At 39.1% G+C, this 17306-nt stretch overlaps 1 protein-coding gene across 2 annotated transcripts in view; it reads right to left on the reverse strand.

Moving 5' to 3' along the window:
• usp12a (ubiquitin specific peptidase 12a) overlaps positions 1–17306 on the reverse strand; it is a 97668-nt gene that overhangs the window by 23065 nt on the left and 57297 nt on the right. For both annotated transcript variants that reach the window (XM_039745486.1, XM_039745487.1), the window contains exons 3-4: positions 5863–6076; positions 2326–2555 (exon numbers count right to left, since the gene is read on the reverse strand). In XM_039745486.1, the coding sequence (XP_039601420.1) occupies positions 2326–2555; positions 5863–6076 (444 nt within the window). The remainder of the gene's footprint in view (positions 1–2325; positions 2556–5862; positions 6077–17306) is intronic.

The raw sequence follows: 17306 nt of genomic DNA on the forward strand, positions 1-17306 counted from the left end.
ACCAATATCTTAGCAATTCCAAAAGTTCTGCATCCCTCTGAAAGACTTTTTACAATTTTTGACTTTTCAGATTCAGTTAAATCTCTTTTTTTGGCCCATTTTGCCTGAGGAAAACTAGAGCTGCCTAATAATTCTGCACACCTTGATATAGGGTGTTGATCTCCTTAGGCCACACCCTCCCTCATTACACAAATACACATCACCTGACGTGCTTAAATCCAATAAGCATTCAAGTTAATACAGCTTGGAGTTGGAATATACGCATTAAAAATGATGATATGGTCAAAATACTCACTTGCCTAATAATTGTGCACACAGTGTATAAGTCCATAGCTTGCAGCTCGGTCACCATGTGAGGCGGCGTTGGGTCCCCCATCCCAACACCTCCCACGTTGTGGGCTGCCTGCCTATAATAAGGTCGTCCGTCGCTCCATTCTCTACATTCCCTTCCTTGCTTGCTTCGCCACGGGATTCACGTCTCCCTGCTGATAACTACAGCCTTTTTATTTAATCCACGGCTTCTCCACTGTTTTATTGTTCATTTATTACGATTATAGTTATTGTTTAGGTATTTTAGACTTACTTTACATTGTTCAGGTACCCATTTCCTTTATCATTCCAACCGTACACCCATTAACATGTCTATCGAGGTGATCACCATCGATCAAAGAACTGTCACTTACTGAGCGGTTTCCATGCCCGGAGATGGCACCTGCCTTTTCCATTCTCTTTGTTACATATTGCATGGCCATATCAGGCTCACTCTTGATATCCAGAGGAACATTGTGTCTTATGTATTGAATGACTGGGACAGGTTCAAGGTGTGGACTGATGACGGTACAGGAGATAATTATACTACACAGGAGCACTATAAGAGTGAAATGCTTAAGCCCTTCACCTATGCATCTGCATGTGAGCTGATGGCTGCTGCTGAATTGTTCGGTTGTCGCTTTCAAGTGTACCGAAATGGCCAAATATTTTACACCTTTCGACAACCGCCAATGCCTCTTAAGCATCTTAGATTGACAGGTGACGATTTCAGTAGTGGACACTAGTAGTGTTTAAACTCTCAAAAGCAGGATGTGAAGTTATCGATGAAACCGGTTGTATACTTACAACGCTTGACAGATGCTGAATGTCTCTTCAACATAAGTCCTACAAATATTGTCTTAATTGAAACAAACCATGAAACTCAAACCGATTATGACAGCAGCAATCCAAGCTGTGAGATTTGAAACAAGATTACTGTTCACATGGCCAACTGTACGTTGCATGCTCAAGAGTAAGCTCAGCGCACAGCTTGGTCATATTACAACCGGAGGGCCGAACTCACAATCTCGTATGCAAAGAGTTCCTTAACAAATAATTATTGGTATATTTTCCCTCAGTTTAAAAAGGTTTAATTTTCTTCTTAATAAAAATTTTAAGGCAGTACTTGCTGTCCGCTGTATATATATATATATATATATATATATATATATATATATATATACATATTATATACTGTGTATATATTATATATATATATATATTATATATATATATTATATATATTATATATATATATATATTATATACTGTGTATACTGTATATATATATATATATATATATATATATATATATATATATATATATATATATTGATTATCTCAATAATATGTCATGAGTATAATAATTTGGTTAGTTATCTCTTTTATCTACAATCCTGGCCCCACCTACAGGCAAGAACTAAAATACCTGCTCATCTACTCATCCACCCATCAACCACCGGACTCCCTCCAACAAAACTGAAAATCTCATTAGTTCTGTATTCTACTTACTACACACATAATAAAATATTGATAGGAATTTTCATAATAGCAATTATAGTTAAAAGCAAAGCTCTGATTAGACCTGACAGAACCAATTAGCTATGGGAAACCAGCAAGTTGCTTTTGTCTTACAGATGGGTGCTGTTCTGTTTATCAAGCAGACATATGCTCTGAGTTGATTAATAATTTTTGTCCCATGTACAGCAGACTCTTTTAAGCTTCAATATGTGAATTGTTGAAAAAAGCAAATATGCCTCTATGATAGCTACTGTTATTAAGCAGGTTTTATGCGAGTATATGGTCTTTAGTACTTTACTGATTGCACAGCCTTCTCAAAAGTGATTTAGGTTTTTCTCAAGTAAATCATATTTAAGATGATTCATTACTCACTCAAAAACAAATTCAAAAAAGGTAGTAAAATGAAAGAAAATTTTTAGTTTCCTCTCAGGTATTGAAATGTTGTGAAGTATGGCGGACTACACATTAAGTTTGATTAACTGAAGAAAGACTCACAGTTTCACAGGTGAGACACCTAGTTTCATTGGTGAGTGTTCCCTGAAATATCTCATGCACCCAGGTAGGTTCCGGCTGGCTATTATTATTTTCACTATCCAGATTGCCATTTGGTAGTCGGCCATTCTGCTTTTCCTGCTTTTTTTCCTCTTGTAGAATGTCTGCAATGGTGTTCAGTAGGTAGTTAAGGAATTCATGAGCATCCTGTTGCATGTAATTATCAAACAGCTCTGAAATGAGATACAAATAATGACATCAAAACCTAAATAATATAAAACAGTATTACGTACAACCACATTCTTAAAGATTAAAACTTGCTGTGTGGGAAGAGAAAGCTCAAGCTCATTCATCATTGTTAAGTCACCCTTAGCATTAAAACATGCACTCAGGTTCTCAAACAATAACAGCTGGAAAATGCTTACTAGACACAGACAAATCCCAGCTGGCTTTCCACGCAGTAAAATATTTACCAGTTACAGTATAAAACAACCAAATTATTGCTTAAAATTACTGGAATAAATACCACACATTTCTATTTTCTGTCCCTTTACTTTATGATGCTTTTAAAAAAAGTTTTCCAAATAAAGTACTTATTACCAAGATAATCAATAAATCTGAGTGCAAAAAGTGACGTGATCAAAGAGAAAGCAGAGCAGATCACACTCAACATTGCCTATGCCAATGCATATGAGAAACCGAGATGAAATTGCATTGCAATTGGTGGAACACATTACAAGTAGTAATGAATGTTTTCGTTTCCTAGCAAGTCAGGTCAGGTTGGGGAACATGCACTGGTAACAGTGTATTGCTGCACCCACCACCATCCAGGTGTTAAGTGGGCATGCCCTTGGCCTGGTCCAGCCCCTTAGGTCCTCAACAATGAGGATCCTATGAACCCCAGGTAATCACGCCACATGGCCATAGTGCCCTAACAGACACTCCATCACAACGCAGGTAATGTGCCTCATTCGGGACTCCATGACACAAAAGTAAAACCAGTGGTATTCAAGGATTCTACAAAGGAGCTGAGTCTTACCTCAGCTCACTAGATAGCGTGCATGTCTCACAGCCATATAGCAAGACAGGAAGCACCAGGACTCTACAGACTTGAATCTTCGTCCTTTGCATAGATATCGGAAGCACCACACAGTCCTTCTCCAGCAACCCCAAGCTCTCCCAATCGGTCTAATGGCTTCATAGGAAGAGTCACCAGAGACATGAATGTCACTGCCGTGGTAAGTAAACCTCTCAACAAGGTCGACACTCTCTCCACAAACAAACACACTACTGATGGCTGTGCCCAGGAGGGCATTAAAGACCTGGATCTTGGTTTTTATCCAGGACACTTAAGCACAGACAAGCACACTCCTCTCTCAGTCTCTCGATAGCCCAGATCAGTGCCTCCATTGACTCCGCTAAAATCACAGCATTGTCAGCAAAGTCAAGATCAGTGAATCTTTCTTAACCAACAGATGCCCCACAGCCACTGGACCCCATGACCTTGCCCTACACCCAATCCATGCAAGCACTGAACACAGTAGGAGCAAGAAGACACCCCGACGAACCACAGAATCAACTGGGAAAAAAGCAGAGTTTCTGCATCCACTCTACACAGTACTCACAGTACCAGTGTACAGACTGGCCATGATATCCAACAACCTTGAAGGGATCCTTGGAAGTTTCATGATGTCCCACAGGGTAGCTAGATCAACTACAAATGTCAAATGTTTTACAAAAATTGACAAAGGTGCAAAAAAACCTCTGCAGATATTCACGTCTGTGCTCCATGAGAACCCTCAGTGCCAGGACGTGGTCAATGGTAGACTTTTAAGGCATAAAACCAGACTGTTCTGGTCACTGGTAGGTGAGCAAGTGAATATGGATCCTATTGAGATTGACCCTGGCAAGGACCTTACCTGGCACCGAGAGCAGTGTTATCCCCCTGTAGTTGCCTCAATCCAGGCGATCACCCTTCCCTTTAGATAGGGACAGCAATGCCAGGATGGCAGTCTTACCACCAGCCTGGAGAAGCTTACCCCAGATACCACAGATCCCAGCAGCCATCCTTATCCTCATCTGGTTCACCACCTGTGCAACCTCAGTGAGATTGGGTGGTTCACAGCTAATTGGAGGATCAGCCCCAAGAACTGTGGACCTAGAAATATCCAATGTCTTAGCTGAATTATCAGCTTTAAACAGCTGTCCAAAGTAGTCAGCCCAGCAGGTCAAAGCTGCAGTGTTGTTTTTCCAGCTATGCTCCTTTTTTCTACTAAAAGTAGGACCAATTTTGCACTGAGATTTTTGAACCAGTTAGAACCATTCTGCAACTCTGAAACACTTAAAAAAGGCCCTCCCTCACTAGTATTCTAGTATCATTTTCTGGATGGCCTGGACTAGGCAGATTGTGTGCATTTTACAGTAGTCCACAGTCAGTATTTAAAGGCCCTATTTTGTTGTTTAAGTAATGGCTTTCTTACTGCCACTACTCCTGTCAAACCTGAAGCACAAAGTCCCACCTTCACAGTAGAAAGTAAGACTTGCTTTGTTCAACCACTTTTGTACTGCAAGGTGCCTATCACGCAAGGTGGCGACCCTCAGAAACTTGTATTCTGTTTGGGTTGTGGCTTTGAATCTGCCAGATCTCTTCCTATCAGAGTTTATTCCAGTTTCCAATTTCCTTTGGATTGTGTAGTACACCATACTCACTGATAAAGTACTTCAATCTTTTGCAGTTTTTTTTAAATGAAATAACTATACTTCTAAGAATAATAATGCTCTGTCTCATTTCATTTGTTAATTGCCGTTTTTCTTGCTATTATCACCAGAATTCACAACTTTCTGTGGTGTAGAGGGTGTAGTAACACAGTCTGTTCCAATTCAGATTTAAGACAAAGGAGTTTTAGGTATTCAGCAAAAGTTGGAACATATGTGCAAATTGTTTGCTTCAACTTTCAAGGCTTTATTTACTTTAATTGCTGCAGATCATCTGAAGGTTGAAACCTATTAGTTGTTCCCTGAAGAATGCCCTTTTGTAATATTCCAATATTTCCTTTTTACAGTTTTTGTTAACCTAAACTTTAAATTTAAAACTCCGACATTTTACTGCTTAGCTTTTCATCATTTTAGGACATTTATTACATTTCAAGTGATTAAATTTGAATAAAAACTGGAAAAAAAAGGCGTTTTAAAAACCTTTGACTGATAGCAAATAGAATACCAACTGTCATTTTTTTTGTTGTTTTGGCCTTTAACTACTGCACTGCTCACTTAAACTTACAAATGCCAAATAAACTAACCAACTAATCATATTGGGGACATTAGAGGAAACCATGGCACCTGGTGAGAACCTGATTGCACTGAATAAGTCATGTTAATATAGCATCATTTGTGTGTAAATATATTCATATATATATTTTTTAAATTATGGTTGCTTTTTTAATTTCATGCTATATTAACAAATCAATCACCTAGTTTTGTGTTTGGGACATTTCTTGTAAATGTATTTAGTTATTTCTAAATTTAAAAGGAAAATCTCACCATTTTCTTTCCTCAATCTAGTGATAAACTTCTTTGGTGGGATAACTCCAACTTTCTTCTTTTGTGTAGCTATGCTGTGGAACAAATCTGCTAGACATGTCAGCAGGTTCTCCTTCTTACGTGGCTGGCTCTTGTATGCCAGTACCTTTTCACGGAACGGACGGCAGAAATAAAGTGCTTGCAAAACAGAGTTGCAGTAGCAGGTATTTCCAAACTAAAGAAATGAGAGAAAAACAAAACAATATTCAAAAATTATATAAAAGCTATTCAAACAAAATGTTATTAGCAACAGATAAATATCCTATTTACATGTAACTAAGCCTGCTATTTGACATGTAATCTTAAAAAAATACAGTAAATGTGACATTTGCTTTAAAATGCAGCTTATATAAAAGGGACCGGCTATCCCTTAAGAGCCAAGCTAATTAACAGAAAAAAACAGGATAATTCCCTTAATAGTAAAATCTTTCATTTTGGTTACAGTTAGAACAAAAGAGTAAAAAACACTTATTAGCACTATAACTTTAAACACTGAAGATGCTGTATAAATTCATCTGAAATTATATCTTTTATCAATCAGTCTAAAAACATTTATATGTTTTTTGCATTCATTGATGATACACTGTATTCTGGTCTCTAGATCTCGATTTGAGTTTAAAACACATTTACAAACAAACACATACATCACAATAAATGATCGGTACTACAAATATATAGTGCTATTATGCCAGACAGAAGTTATTAATAGGGAACTGTCCCAAAGTAAGAACATACTGCAGAACATGCTACCTGTCCTTGTCTTCAGTCTTTCTTAAATATTTAAAAATAAACATTTAAGAATACGTACACCAAGCAATAAATTATTGAAATGTAATTTTGGCAGAGTTGTGGCAGTACACCGAGCACTTTTTATTATCTGGTTATTTACATAAACAATTTATGGTAAAAAAGGGGATGATATTATAACTAATCCCATTATAAATAGCTTTATGGCAAGATACTATATTAAAATTGCTGCCCATCATGGGTTCACCAAAAGATTCAAGCAACTGTAAAAACTGTATAAGGAGAAAAGACAATGTTTACCCCAATATGACCATGCAGTTAAAGATTTAAAATATTATTGGTTTTAAAAGCTTTCACAGTGATTCAATAATGTCCCAAGTTTCTGCTCTTTTTTTATTTTATCATCTTTATTGCTTACTAAAAGGAATGTGCTACTCAAATAAAATCTTCATATCTAATGTAATTAATAAATGGAGGGGAGGGAGTGATTATTCTCTTTAGGCTGCATTTGTGTTTCAAATGAGTGTACATGTTTCATAAGATTAAGTTTTGAGAATGGGGAAATCTAAAATAAAATTTACCCAGGCTGGAAGATTCACGTAAGTGATGCAAGTAAACATATCTGTGATACTAGCTTGGGCTGAAACACACTTCAGTTGAGTAGGATAAAATTCCCCTACCAGTGGGAGTCAACTGGTTACACATCTGTCGCCTGGGACCAAATACAGTTCTATAAAGTCTGCCTCTGAGACACAATTGTTACATATCTGTGTCATAAACTGCAACATCAAAATCCATCCTAAAACTCACTTAATCTAATTCAGGGTTGCAGAGGGAGACCAGACAGTATCCCAGAAATACTGGGTATAAGGCAGGAAATAGCTTTGGGCATGGCTTGGGTCCACTACAAATATCTAAACTGTGTTAGGTCTATGGGAAGAGGACCACACACCAATCCTATGAAAAACAAATTAATCAATAAACACAATCAATAAAAACAGCTTAAATGTAAGTATACATGCACTTACAGGTTTTAATCATTTGTAGTCATCATTTGCACTACAGCTTTTTTTGCTGTTTAACACTAGAATTATCAGAGCCTATGAAAAAACTTGTAGGTCCGTCCCACCTTATATCGCTTCTTAAAACCGTTCTCACCTCTCTGCCAGGGTCTTTTGTTAATCTAAATGTGCTGATAAAAGAAAAGCTGCAAGTAGCCGGCTATTCCATCCCCCACCGACTTAGAACGTGCACAAACTTCTCCCAGCTCATGCCTTGATTGATTATCTGGGAGTGAAGTGGAGTTTTAGAGTGGAAATAATAGATCATCATTTGGAATACATGCATTTCACGTGTGTTCCGTTTCTACAGTAACCTATGTAAACACATTTTTAAAACAGAAACGTATAAATATTGTAGTAGTAAATGACAAAATGTAGGCATAAACTATATAATGTATGAAGCCTGAAGTCCAAATATCAAAAACTTTTACAAAAGGTACAAATATAACAGAACAAGTATGCTTTTATTCAAAAATATAACTGCAGAAAAAAGCCGCCTTAGCATGCCACATTGACGCATACTTATTACAGCTGCCACGGTAGCGTAATGGTATTAGAATAAAAACATACATTTCATTTCAGTGTGTAACAGCCAGTGTAATTTAGGATACATGTAAAGGTTAGTTTTTTAGTTTTTTTTTATTCACTTTTCAGTCTCTTAGTTGTGTTCAGGATCCTTTCCAAACCCCACAAACACTGCTATTTTCAAATAAAGATGCGCTATAGCTCTGCAGCGTACTTGTGACTGCATTCGCGTACCAATGCTTGCGAACTGAAGTGCCTGCGTGCACTTTTCGTGGCATTACACGTCTATTATTTGAGCATTCCCGTGTCGCTCAAACACAGGAACATATGTTGGTGTACAAGTATAACAAAACAAGGGCACTTTTATTCTAGATTATAAGTGAAGAAAAAAATAAAACAAGTTACAGTAGGCGTTTGATACGACAGCTTGCGTGGTGCAATGCTAAGAACTGACGATTTCCGATCCGTGCTATATAAAATCATCACATTCAAATATTAACAATTCCCACACACCCTTCCTACATTTACGACATGTGTACAGCAGTGTCAGATGAGGAGGGGGGATCGTGAACGTGACTGAGAGAATGGAACTCAATAAAAAAAAAAAAAACCCTAACCTTTACAATTATCATACATTTACACTGGCTCTTACAGACTGACTGAAATCAAATGTATGTTTTTATTCTAAAATAGTGCAGTACATGCAATATTATTTGAAAACGACCAGCGTTAGATCGGGTTTGAATACACGCTGATGCTTTTACAGAAGGCGTCAGCTTATTCAGTGCAACAGTTTCAACGCACAGTACCTGCAATATTATTTGAAAACGAACAGCGTCAGATTGGGCGCATATTCAAACCCGATCTGACGCTGTTCATTTTCAAATAATATTGCATTAGTGCGATGATGTTTTTGCATATATTGTCTCTTTCATTCATCCTGCGGTTTGTCATCAGTGGCCGCGTGTTTTTTTCCCCCGATCCTGCCAGTTCGCACATGCTGCTGTATGGTGGTGTTTCTCTTGTACTCCAGGACACGCAGAGGACAGAATAGTACAGAGCAGTAAGTTCAGCGCTATATGCAATCAGACAGTAAGACAGGCAGAGAAGGCACTAGATATATAAATAAACAGGGAAGGCACTGTACTGTATAATAAATATATAAAAAAAACAGCTAAGGGGATAGATATATAGATAGATAGGAAGGAAAGGCACTATATGATAGGCAGACAGGGAAGCTCCTATATAATAATAAAATTACTGTTATTACTATATAGATAGACAGGGAGTTCAGGCAGGTAGAATGGCAAAGGTTACAAATACAGTGGTACCTCGGTATACGTCTGCTTTGGAATAAGTCCAAATTGGTATACGTCCTGTTTAGAGGCGAAATATTTTGCTTGGTATACGACCTTTGTTTGGAATACGACTCGTGTGCTAGAACAACACGTGTGGTATACCGGGCGCGCGCCTTCAAAAAAAAAGTTTAACGTGTACAGTAATCCCTCACTATATCGCACTTCGACTTTCGCAGCTTCACTCTATCGTGGATTTTATATGAAAGCATAACTAAATATATAACGCAGATTTTTCGCTGCTTCGCGGGTTCTGTGGACAATGTGTCTTTTTACTTCCTGTACATGCTTCCTCAGTTGGTTTGCCCAGTTGATTTCATACAAGGGACGCTATTAACGGATGACTGAGAAGCTAACCAATCAGAGCACGCAGTTAAGTTCCTGCGTGCTGAATGCAGTGTTAACCAGGAAGTCTCGTCTCGCTCATTCAGCATCAACGTGTTTCGCTGTGTAAAGAGTTAACTTTTGTGCTCTTTTGTGTTTATCTTTGTGCATAGTCAAGCCCTTCATTATGGCTCCAAAACGATCTGCTACTGCTTCAGGGGCCATGCCCAAGTGCAAACGGAAGATGTTAATGATTGCCGAAAAGGTAAACGTTTTGGATTTGTTGAAGGCTACGATTCTTTTTATTTAAAAAGTAGGAAAGGAATATAAGATCTAGAGATAGATAGATACTTTATTAATCCCAAGGGGAAATTCACATAATCCAGCAGCAGTATACTGATACAAAGAAACAATATTAAATTAAATAGTAATAAAAATGAAAAGAATTAAAATAAAAATTAATGTTTGCATTTACTCCCCCGGGTGGAATTGAAGAGTCGCATAGTGTAGGGTAGGAACGATCTCCTCAGTCTGTCAGTGGAACAGGACAGTGACAAAAGTCTGTCACTGAAGCTACTCCTCTGCCTGGAGATGATCCTGTTAAGTGGATGCAATGGATTCTTCATGATTGACAGGAGTTTGCTTAGTGCCCGTCGCTCTGCCACAGATGTTAAACTGTCCAACTTTACTCCTACAATGGAGCCTGCCTTCTTAACAAGTTTGTCCAGGCGTGAGGCGTCTTTCATCTTTATGCTGCCACTCCAGCACACCACCGCGTAGAAGAGGGCACTCGCCACAACCGTCTGGTAGAACATCTGCAGCATCTTACTGCAGATGTTGAAGGATGCCAACCTTCTCAGAAAGTAAAGTCTGCTCTGAGCTTTCTTACATAGAGCATCAGTATTGGCAGTCCAGTCCAACTTGTCATCCAGCTGCACTCCCAGATATTTATAGGTCTGCACCCTCTGCACACAGTCACCTCTGATGATCACAGGGTCCATGAGGGGCCTGGGCCTCCTAAAATCCACCACCAGCTCCTTGGTCTTGCTGGTGTTAAGGTGTAAGTGGTTTGAGTCGCACCATTTAACAAAGTCCTTGATTAACTTTCTGTACTCCTCCTCCTGCCCACTCCTGATGCAGCCCACAATAGCAGTGTCATCAGCGAACTTTTGCACGTGGCAGGACTCCGAGTCATATTGGAAGTCTGATGTATACAGATTGAACAGGACCGGAGAAAGTACAGTCCCCTGCGGTGCCCCTGTATTGCTGCACACAATGTCAGACCTGCAGTTCCCAAGACGCACATATTGAGGTCTGTCTGTAAGATAGTCCACAATCCATGCCACAAGGTGTGAATCTACTCCCATCTCAGTCAGCTTATCCCTAAGGAGCAGAGGTTGGATGGTGTTGAAGGCGCTAGAGAAGTCCAAAAACATAATTCTTACAGCACCATTGCCTCTGTCCAGGTGGGAGAGGGATCGGTGTAGCATATAGATGATGGCATCCTCCGCTCCCACCTTCTCCTGGTATGCGAACTGCAGAGGGTCGAGGGCGTGGCGGACCTGTGGCCTCAGGTGGTGAAGCAGCAGCCGCTCCATGGTCTTCATCAGATGTGACGTCAGAGCAACAGGCCGGAAGTCATTCAGCTCACTAGGACGTGATACCTTTGGGACAGGAGTGATACAAGATGTTTTCCAAAGCCTCGGGACTCTCCCCTGTTCCAGGGGATCTACGGCCGCAGTGTCCTTTTAACCAGGGTGCAAATAGAGTTGTAAGTGGATGTAATAAGGCAGTAGTCTGGATGGAATCTGCTTTAGGGATTTGGATTGAAGACTGTCAGAAGAAGAACAACGGCAGTGCTTCACATTTGCCTGAAGAGGCTCCTTTGGAAGAGCTGTAATGCTCTCCTTTGTTGTGTAGTAAAATTAAACTCATTGTTATCGGACAAGTCATCTTCATTTATTTCATTTAATTGCTTTTGTATTTATGTATTTTAGTATTAAGCAGTGTTTAAATTATTTTATACAACCCCATCAATGTATAATATACCAATAACAATAGGACTTTTTTTTTTCATGGGAACGAATGAATCATTTTCCCATTATTTCTTATGGGAAAAATTTGTTTGGTATAAGTCCTGTTTGGTATAAGTCCAAGGATCTGGAACGGATTAAGGACGTATACCAAGGTACCACTGTAAATAAGTTTTCTATCCAGTGGGGAATCGAACTCAGAACTCTTGAGGTACAGCAAGTCTGCGCTCTAAGTGACGAAATCTTACCACTACACCACGGAAACAGTTGTTAAATTCTTGAACCTTTTATGAAAGTGTTTATTTGATCTTTGGCCTTCAGGCTTCACACATTTTATAGTTTATGCCTACATTTTGTAACATTTATTACTAAAATATGAAAAAGTTTCTGTTTTAACATTGTGTTTACACAGATTACTGTAGAAACGGAACACACATGAAATGCATGTGTTCCAAATAACAATATATTATTTCCACTCTAAAACTCCACTTCACTCCCAGATAATCGAGGCATGAGCTGGGAGAAGTTTGTGCACATTCTAAGTCGGTGGAGGGGATAGAATAGCCTGCTGCTTGCAGTTTGTTTTTATCGGCACATTTACAGGACAAAGGAGGCTGGCAGAGAGGTGGGAATGGTTTTAAGAAGCGATTTAAGGTGGGACGGATCTACAAGTTTCTTCGTAGACTCTGGTAATTCTTGTGTTAAAAATACACCCCTCTTAATATATATAAAATCCAACATCTGTCTGTCCACTTTTCACGAGAACTACTTAACTGATTTAGATCAGGTTTTGTTCTAGAATTTGCTTGAACATTGTAGTTGATTTTGTGACCTCTCTTATCATGCTACATATCATAGTTTGCTTGCGGTACCAATTTATTTGTGCGAATCCAAGAGAGAAGCAGTGGTCCAAGGGGTGAGGGTAGGGTCTCTCACTCATGCACCAGCCTTGGGGCTTATCTTACATCCGCTTAGTTAGCAAACCAGAGAACTACTTAACGGATTTAGATCTTTTTTTTTTTTCCCCTAGAATTTGCTTGAACATTCCGGTTGATTTTGCAACTTCTCTCATTGCACTAAGAATCATAGTTTGCTTGCAGGAGCAATATATTCGTGCAAATCCGAGACAGAGGCTGTGGGCCTGAGGGGAGGGGGAAGTGTGACATCAGGAGTGGGGAGCTGGGCATGGCCATCCTCACTGTCCTGTTTCACTACTACGTGGGTGAAGCCGCAGGGGATGGCTTTTTTACTATATTTATACAGTTTTTTTTCTTTTCTTCAGTGTATCAGCTAGACAGTTGCAATTTCTAATTCCTTGTAATTATAAATATGGATTACCATTTTAGTTATGTAGTACTTATTTCTTATCAACACTTATGTGATTGAAACACAGCAACAAATGATAAAACACAGTACAAATCTTTTAGAAACCTGCAAATATAATAAATGTTCATAAGCTGTCTATCAAGAAGACAAGAGACTAACATTCTTAACAGGTTTACAAGTGAAAGACCAATTTTGCAAGTAAGCTAACAAGCCAGCCTATTGTTTACTAAGCAGCAATTTCAACTTTGTCTTTATCTTTTCCCAATTAAATTACTACACTTTGTTCAAGAGCAAAAGCTGACATTCAATTGAACAACATTTTTTTTTCCCACACTAATCATATAAAAATGATTAATACAAAACATAAAGTAAAAATACATAAAACAAATTAACCTGCACTTTACCTTTAAAAAAGAATCATGGTTGGTGTGAGTGAGTTTCTAAACTCATGTGGGATTCCACCCAACCGGATGACACACGGAAGAGTGTCCCAAAGCAATCGCAGTCTGCCAGCGCTGTAGCAGTTCGCCGTATAAGCACATCCAAAAAGATCACAGACATGTTATAAGCGCCTGCCATCAATGGGTGATACAAGGAACATTATAAAGATCCCGCTATAATAAATAACAGCGCTGTTGCTGTTTCAAGCTGAAGGCGGCTGGTGTTGTTAAAGTACTGAGACTCAGCTTCGTGTTTTGGGGCGCAAGATGGGGACTCGCACTTCACAGCACACGCGTGCGCGCGAACACACACACACACAGTCACAATGCTGTAGTAAACAGTATACGCTCGTACGGATGTTGACTATATGAGTGAGGCACACAGACTCAGACGGAGAATAGGAGACAATTGCCCTCAAGAGAAGAGGAGAGAGAGAGAGAGAGAGTGCGAGCGAAATAAGGAGAGAGAGACGGTCAGGAGCGAGAGAGATAAGAAGAGAGAGAGAGAGACGCGCTGTTTGAGCAAGAGAGATAAGGAGAGAGAGAGAGGCGAGTGCGAGCGAGATAAGGAGAAACAGTCGCGAGTGAGAGAGACTCGCTGTGCGAGCAAGACAGATAAGGAGAGAGAGAGAGAGAGAGAGAGCGCTGTGCGAGCAAGAGAGATAAGGAGAGAGAGAGAGACGCGTGCGCTTGAGAGAGAAGAACCATCAGCTCAGTTGTGATCACATGACGCTAAGCAGACAAAGTGTATCCATACTGCTCGTATTGCAAGACATCGCTCGTTTATCAAGTCCAAATTTATTAAAAAATTTTGCTTGTCTTGCAAAACACTCGTAAACCGAGGTTCCACTGTACTTAGTTAGCTCTGTCCCTGAAGTCGCCTACAACAAAATATCACAAGTCGACTGAAAAGCAGTTGATTGGAAATACTTTTATTATAAGTGAAGCTTTAATCCTAGAAATCTTTCTATTATATTAAAAAAGTTTTCCGTTGTGTCTACGATATTCAGCCTTGACCACTCCTCTCCACACCACTCACCCACTTTTTACTCCTACTGAGCACATTCTTCATCTGTACTACCCCATGGCAGTCTCAGTGCTAACTCACCGTTCAACACAGTTGGTTATAACAAGGCAGAAAAGTAAATTATCGATTCAACAACATCGAATTTTAGATTGTGATAGAAAAAGAGCAGCAATATCTGATAATGAATGGCGAAAACAAGAAAATGAACAAAAAAGCGCTGCATATAATAAAAATCAAGAACAAAAACAATCGTCCAAAAAACAAAAGAGAAAAATATCCCGAACAATATACGAACAGGAATGCAAAAAACCAACCTTTATAGAATGTAAGCTAGAGGATAAAGTAATTCATAATATTGCTTTTGACAAGATGTTAATGTAATTTTATTTTTTTATTTGCTTTTTACTACAATTTTATTATTCATTGGTGTTTAAAATAGACAGTTGTAGTGAAATATTGAAGTAACTCTTTTTCTATCTAAAATAACTAAGCACCAAACCATCTTCCACCCAAGCCCCACTTATTCTTCTATACACCATCTCTTTAAATACAATCGTTTTGTCTAACGGAGGAGTGCTCCAACGCCCTTCAAGCGGCACCCGCCCCCAGGGGATAGCGACCAAAGCGAGTGATATGAAACCATAACATCATTATATAAAAAGATAATAGGACAAAGTATAAAAATAAGCACAAAATAGAACATGTATTTTTCTGAAATGAGCACAGAAAAATGATAGACAAGCCATAAAATACAATCACTATTAAAAAAAAAAAAAACAACTTTTTTTAGATAGCAGGAGGGAGTCTTCATTTACTAAGGAATAAATATTGAGATTCTACAAGGAGATCCAGGTGGTCCCTGCATGGAGTTTGCCTGCTTTCCCTACCTAAGCCTTCCCTAGATGCTCCCACGAATTGAGTCGTTAAATTAACCCTATTCAGTGTGTGTTGGTGTACCCAGCAATGTACTGGCATTGTTACAGTTACAGGTGTTGTTCCTTCCTTGCGCCCAATGTTTGCTGGGATAAGCCTGTGACCCTGTTCAGCATAACCTGGTTAAGAAGCTGAGCGAAGAGATAGATAACAAAAATACATTGAAGACAGTAAGCCTGCATGTGACAATGCGGGTTCCGACTCCATGCTCCCATCTTGCTTCTGGGAGCTCTGAAACCGACACTGTTGGTAATGTCACTGATGAGCTGGACAGTGAGGCACAACAATGAAGCAAGGGGATGGTGCAAAAAGTTCAAAAGTGCTTTTATTTAAAATCAACAAACCAAAACAAAGCATCCAAATTAAAGTACAGTGCATCAAAGTTAATAAATAAATAATCCATAAAAAAAACAGTGAATTGTGGAGGTTAAAAAACACACTAGAAAAAATCCTTTAAAAACAACAAGGTTAAAACAATGGCTGGAAGCAGTGTTTTGAAAACAAAGCCCGGTGCTTTCTTTTACTGGTGACTCCCCGGTTTCTCCCATCCAGGCAATGCGCCAGGGAAGTCACCCTACATCAAAGTTTCCCAAACTTGGTCCTGGTAAACCCCTGTGGCTGCAGGTTTTTGTTCCAACCAGATTCTGTTTCTAATTGGACTCCTGGGCTAATTAAGTGAACTGATATTTCCCAAGTTCTGTGTTTAGGGAACAATATAGAAATTAGAAAACTAAGTTTGCAAAAAAAATAAAAAATAAAAATATTAAAATGTACCAAGCAGTTATATAGGAATAATGTATTTTTTTTTCTTTTTAACAGTATTTTCATCTTGATTTTCATTCTACTTTTCAAGGTCTTCTAATTGTTTAATTAATCCAATTTTTACTAATTAGTGGGTCTGACTCTAAAGTAGTTGCAGACTTTGATTATTCAGTGTTTGCCTGGGTGTCTGAACTGCTCGTTTTAAATTGTCATTATTAAGATACAACGAAGGGGGAAAACTGCACAGAGAAAGGGCAAAGTATGATGAAATCAACAAAATAGAGTTAAGCATTATAGCAAAAGCAAAACTGTAAAAATCATGCTGCTAAGCTTTTCTGAATGTCGAATAAAAGAAAAAAAAATACCAGCTAATTAAATGAGATCAGTAATATCAGGTGTTGTCACTGATTAGGAATCTGGTTGGAACAAAAACCTGCAGCCACAGGGGTCCACCAGGACAGAGTTTGGGAATCACTGCCCTACATGCAGCTGACCACCTTCATTTCTCTGGTCTGGTGGCCTTTACAATCCCTGGCTCCGGTTCTGTTTACCAAGACCGAGGACTTGGGCTCCCCAGAGAACAGGACACTCACACTGGGGCTTCCACTTCCCAAATCCCTGACTTCCGCTGCCTTCGCTGTGGGAGCCAACCTTCTCCCGGTCACTCCTGCTCCAAACAAGTGCTCAACTATTTAACTACTTATCACAGACACGTGGATCAGGTGTGGCAATTAGCAGCTCACGGCATCAATTACAGACGTGGACAAATCCTCATCTGTGCACTTAAGCGAGGACTGCCTGCATCACGAATTCACTCAGGAACCGCTCCGACCACACTACCACGCCTTTCTCTCTAAGCTGCTTGTGCAGTG

Source organism: Polypterus senegalus, chromosome 2 (genome assembly GCF_016835505.1).
Source record: "Polypterus senegalus isolate Bchr_013 chromosome 2, ASM1683550v1, whole genome shotgun sequence".
Taxonomy (NCBI): Eukaryota; Metazoa; Chordata; class Cladistia; order Polypteriformes; family Polypteridae; genus Polypterus; species Polypterus senegalus.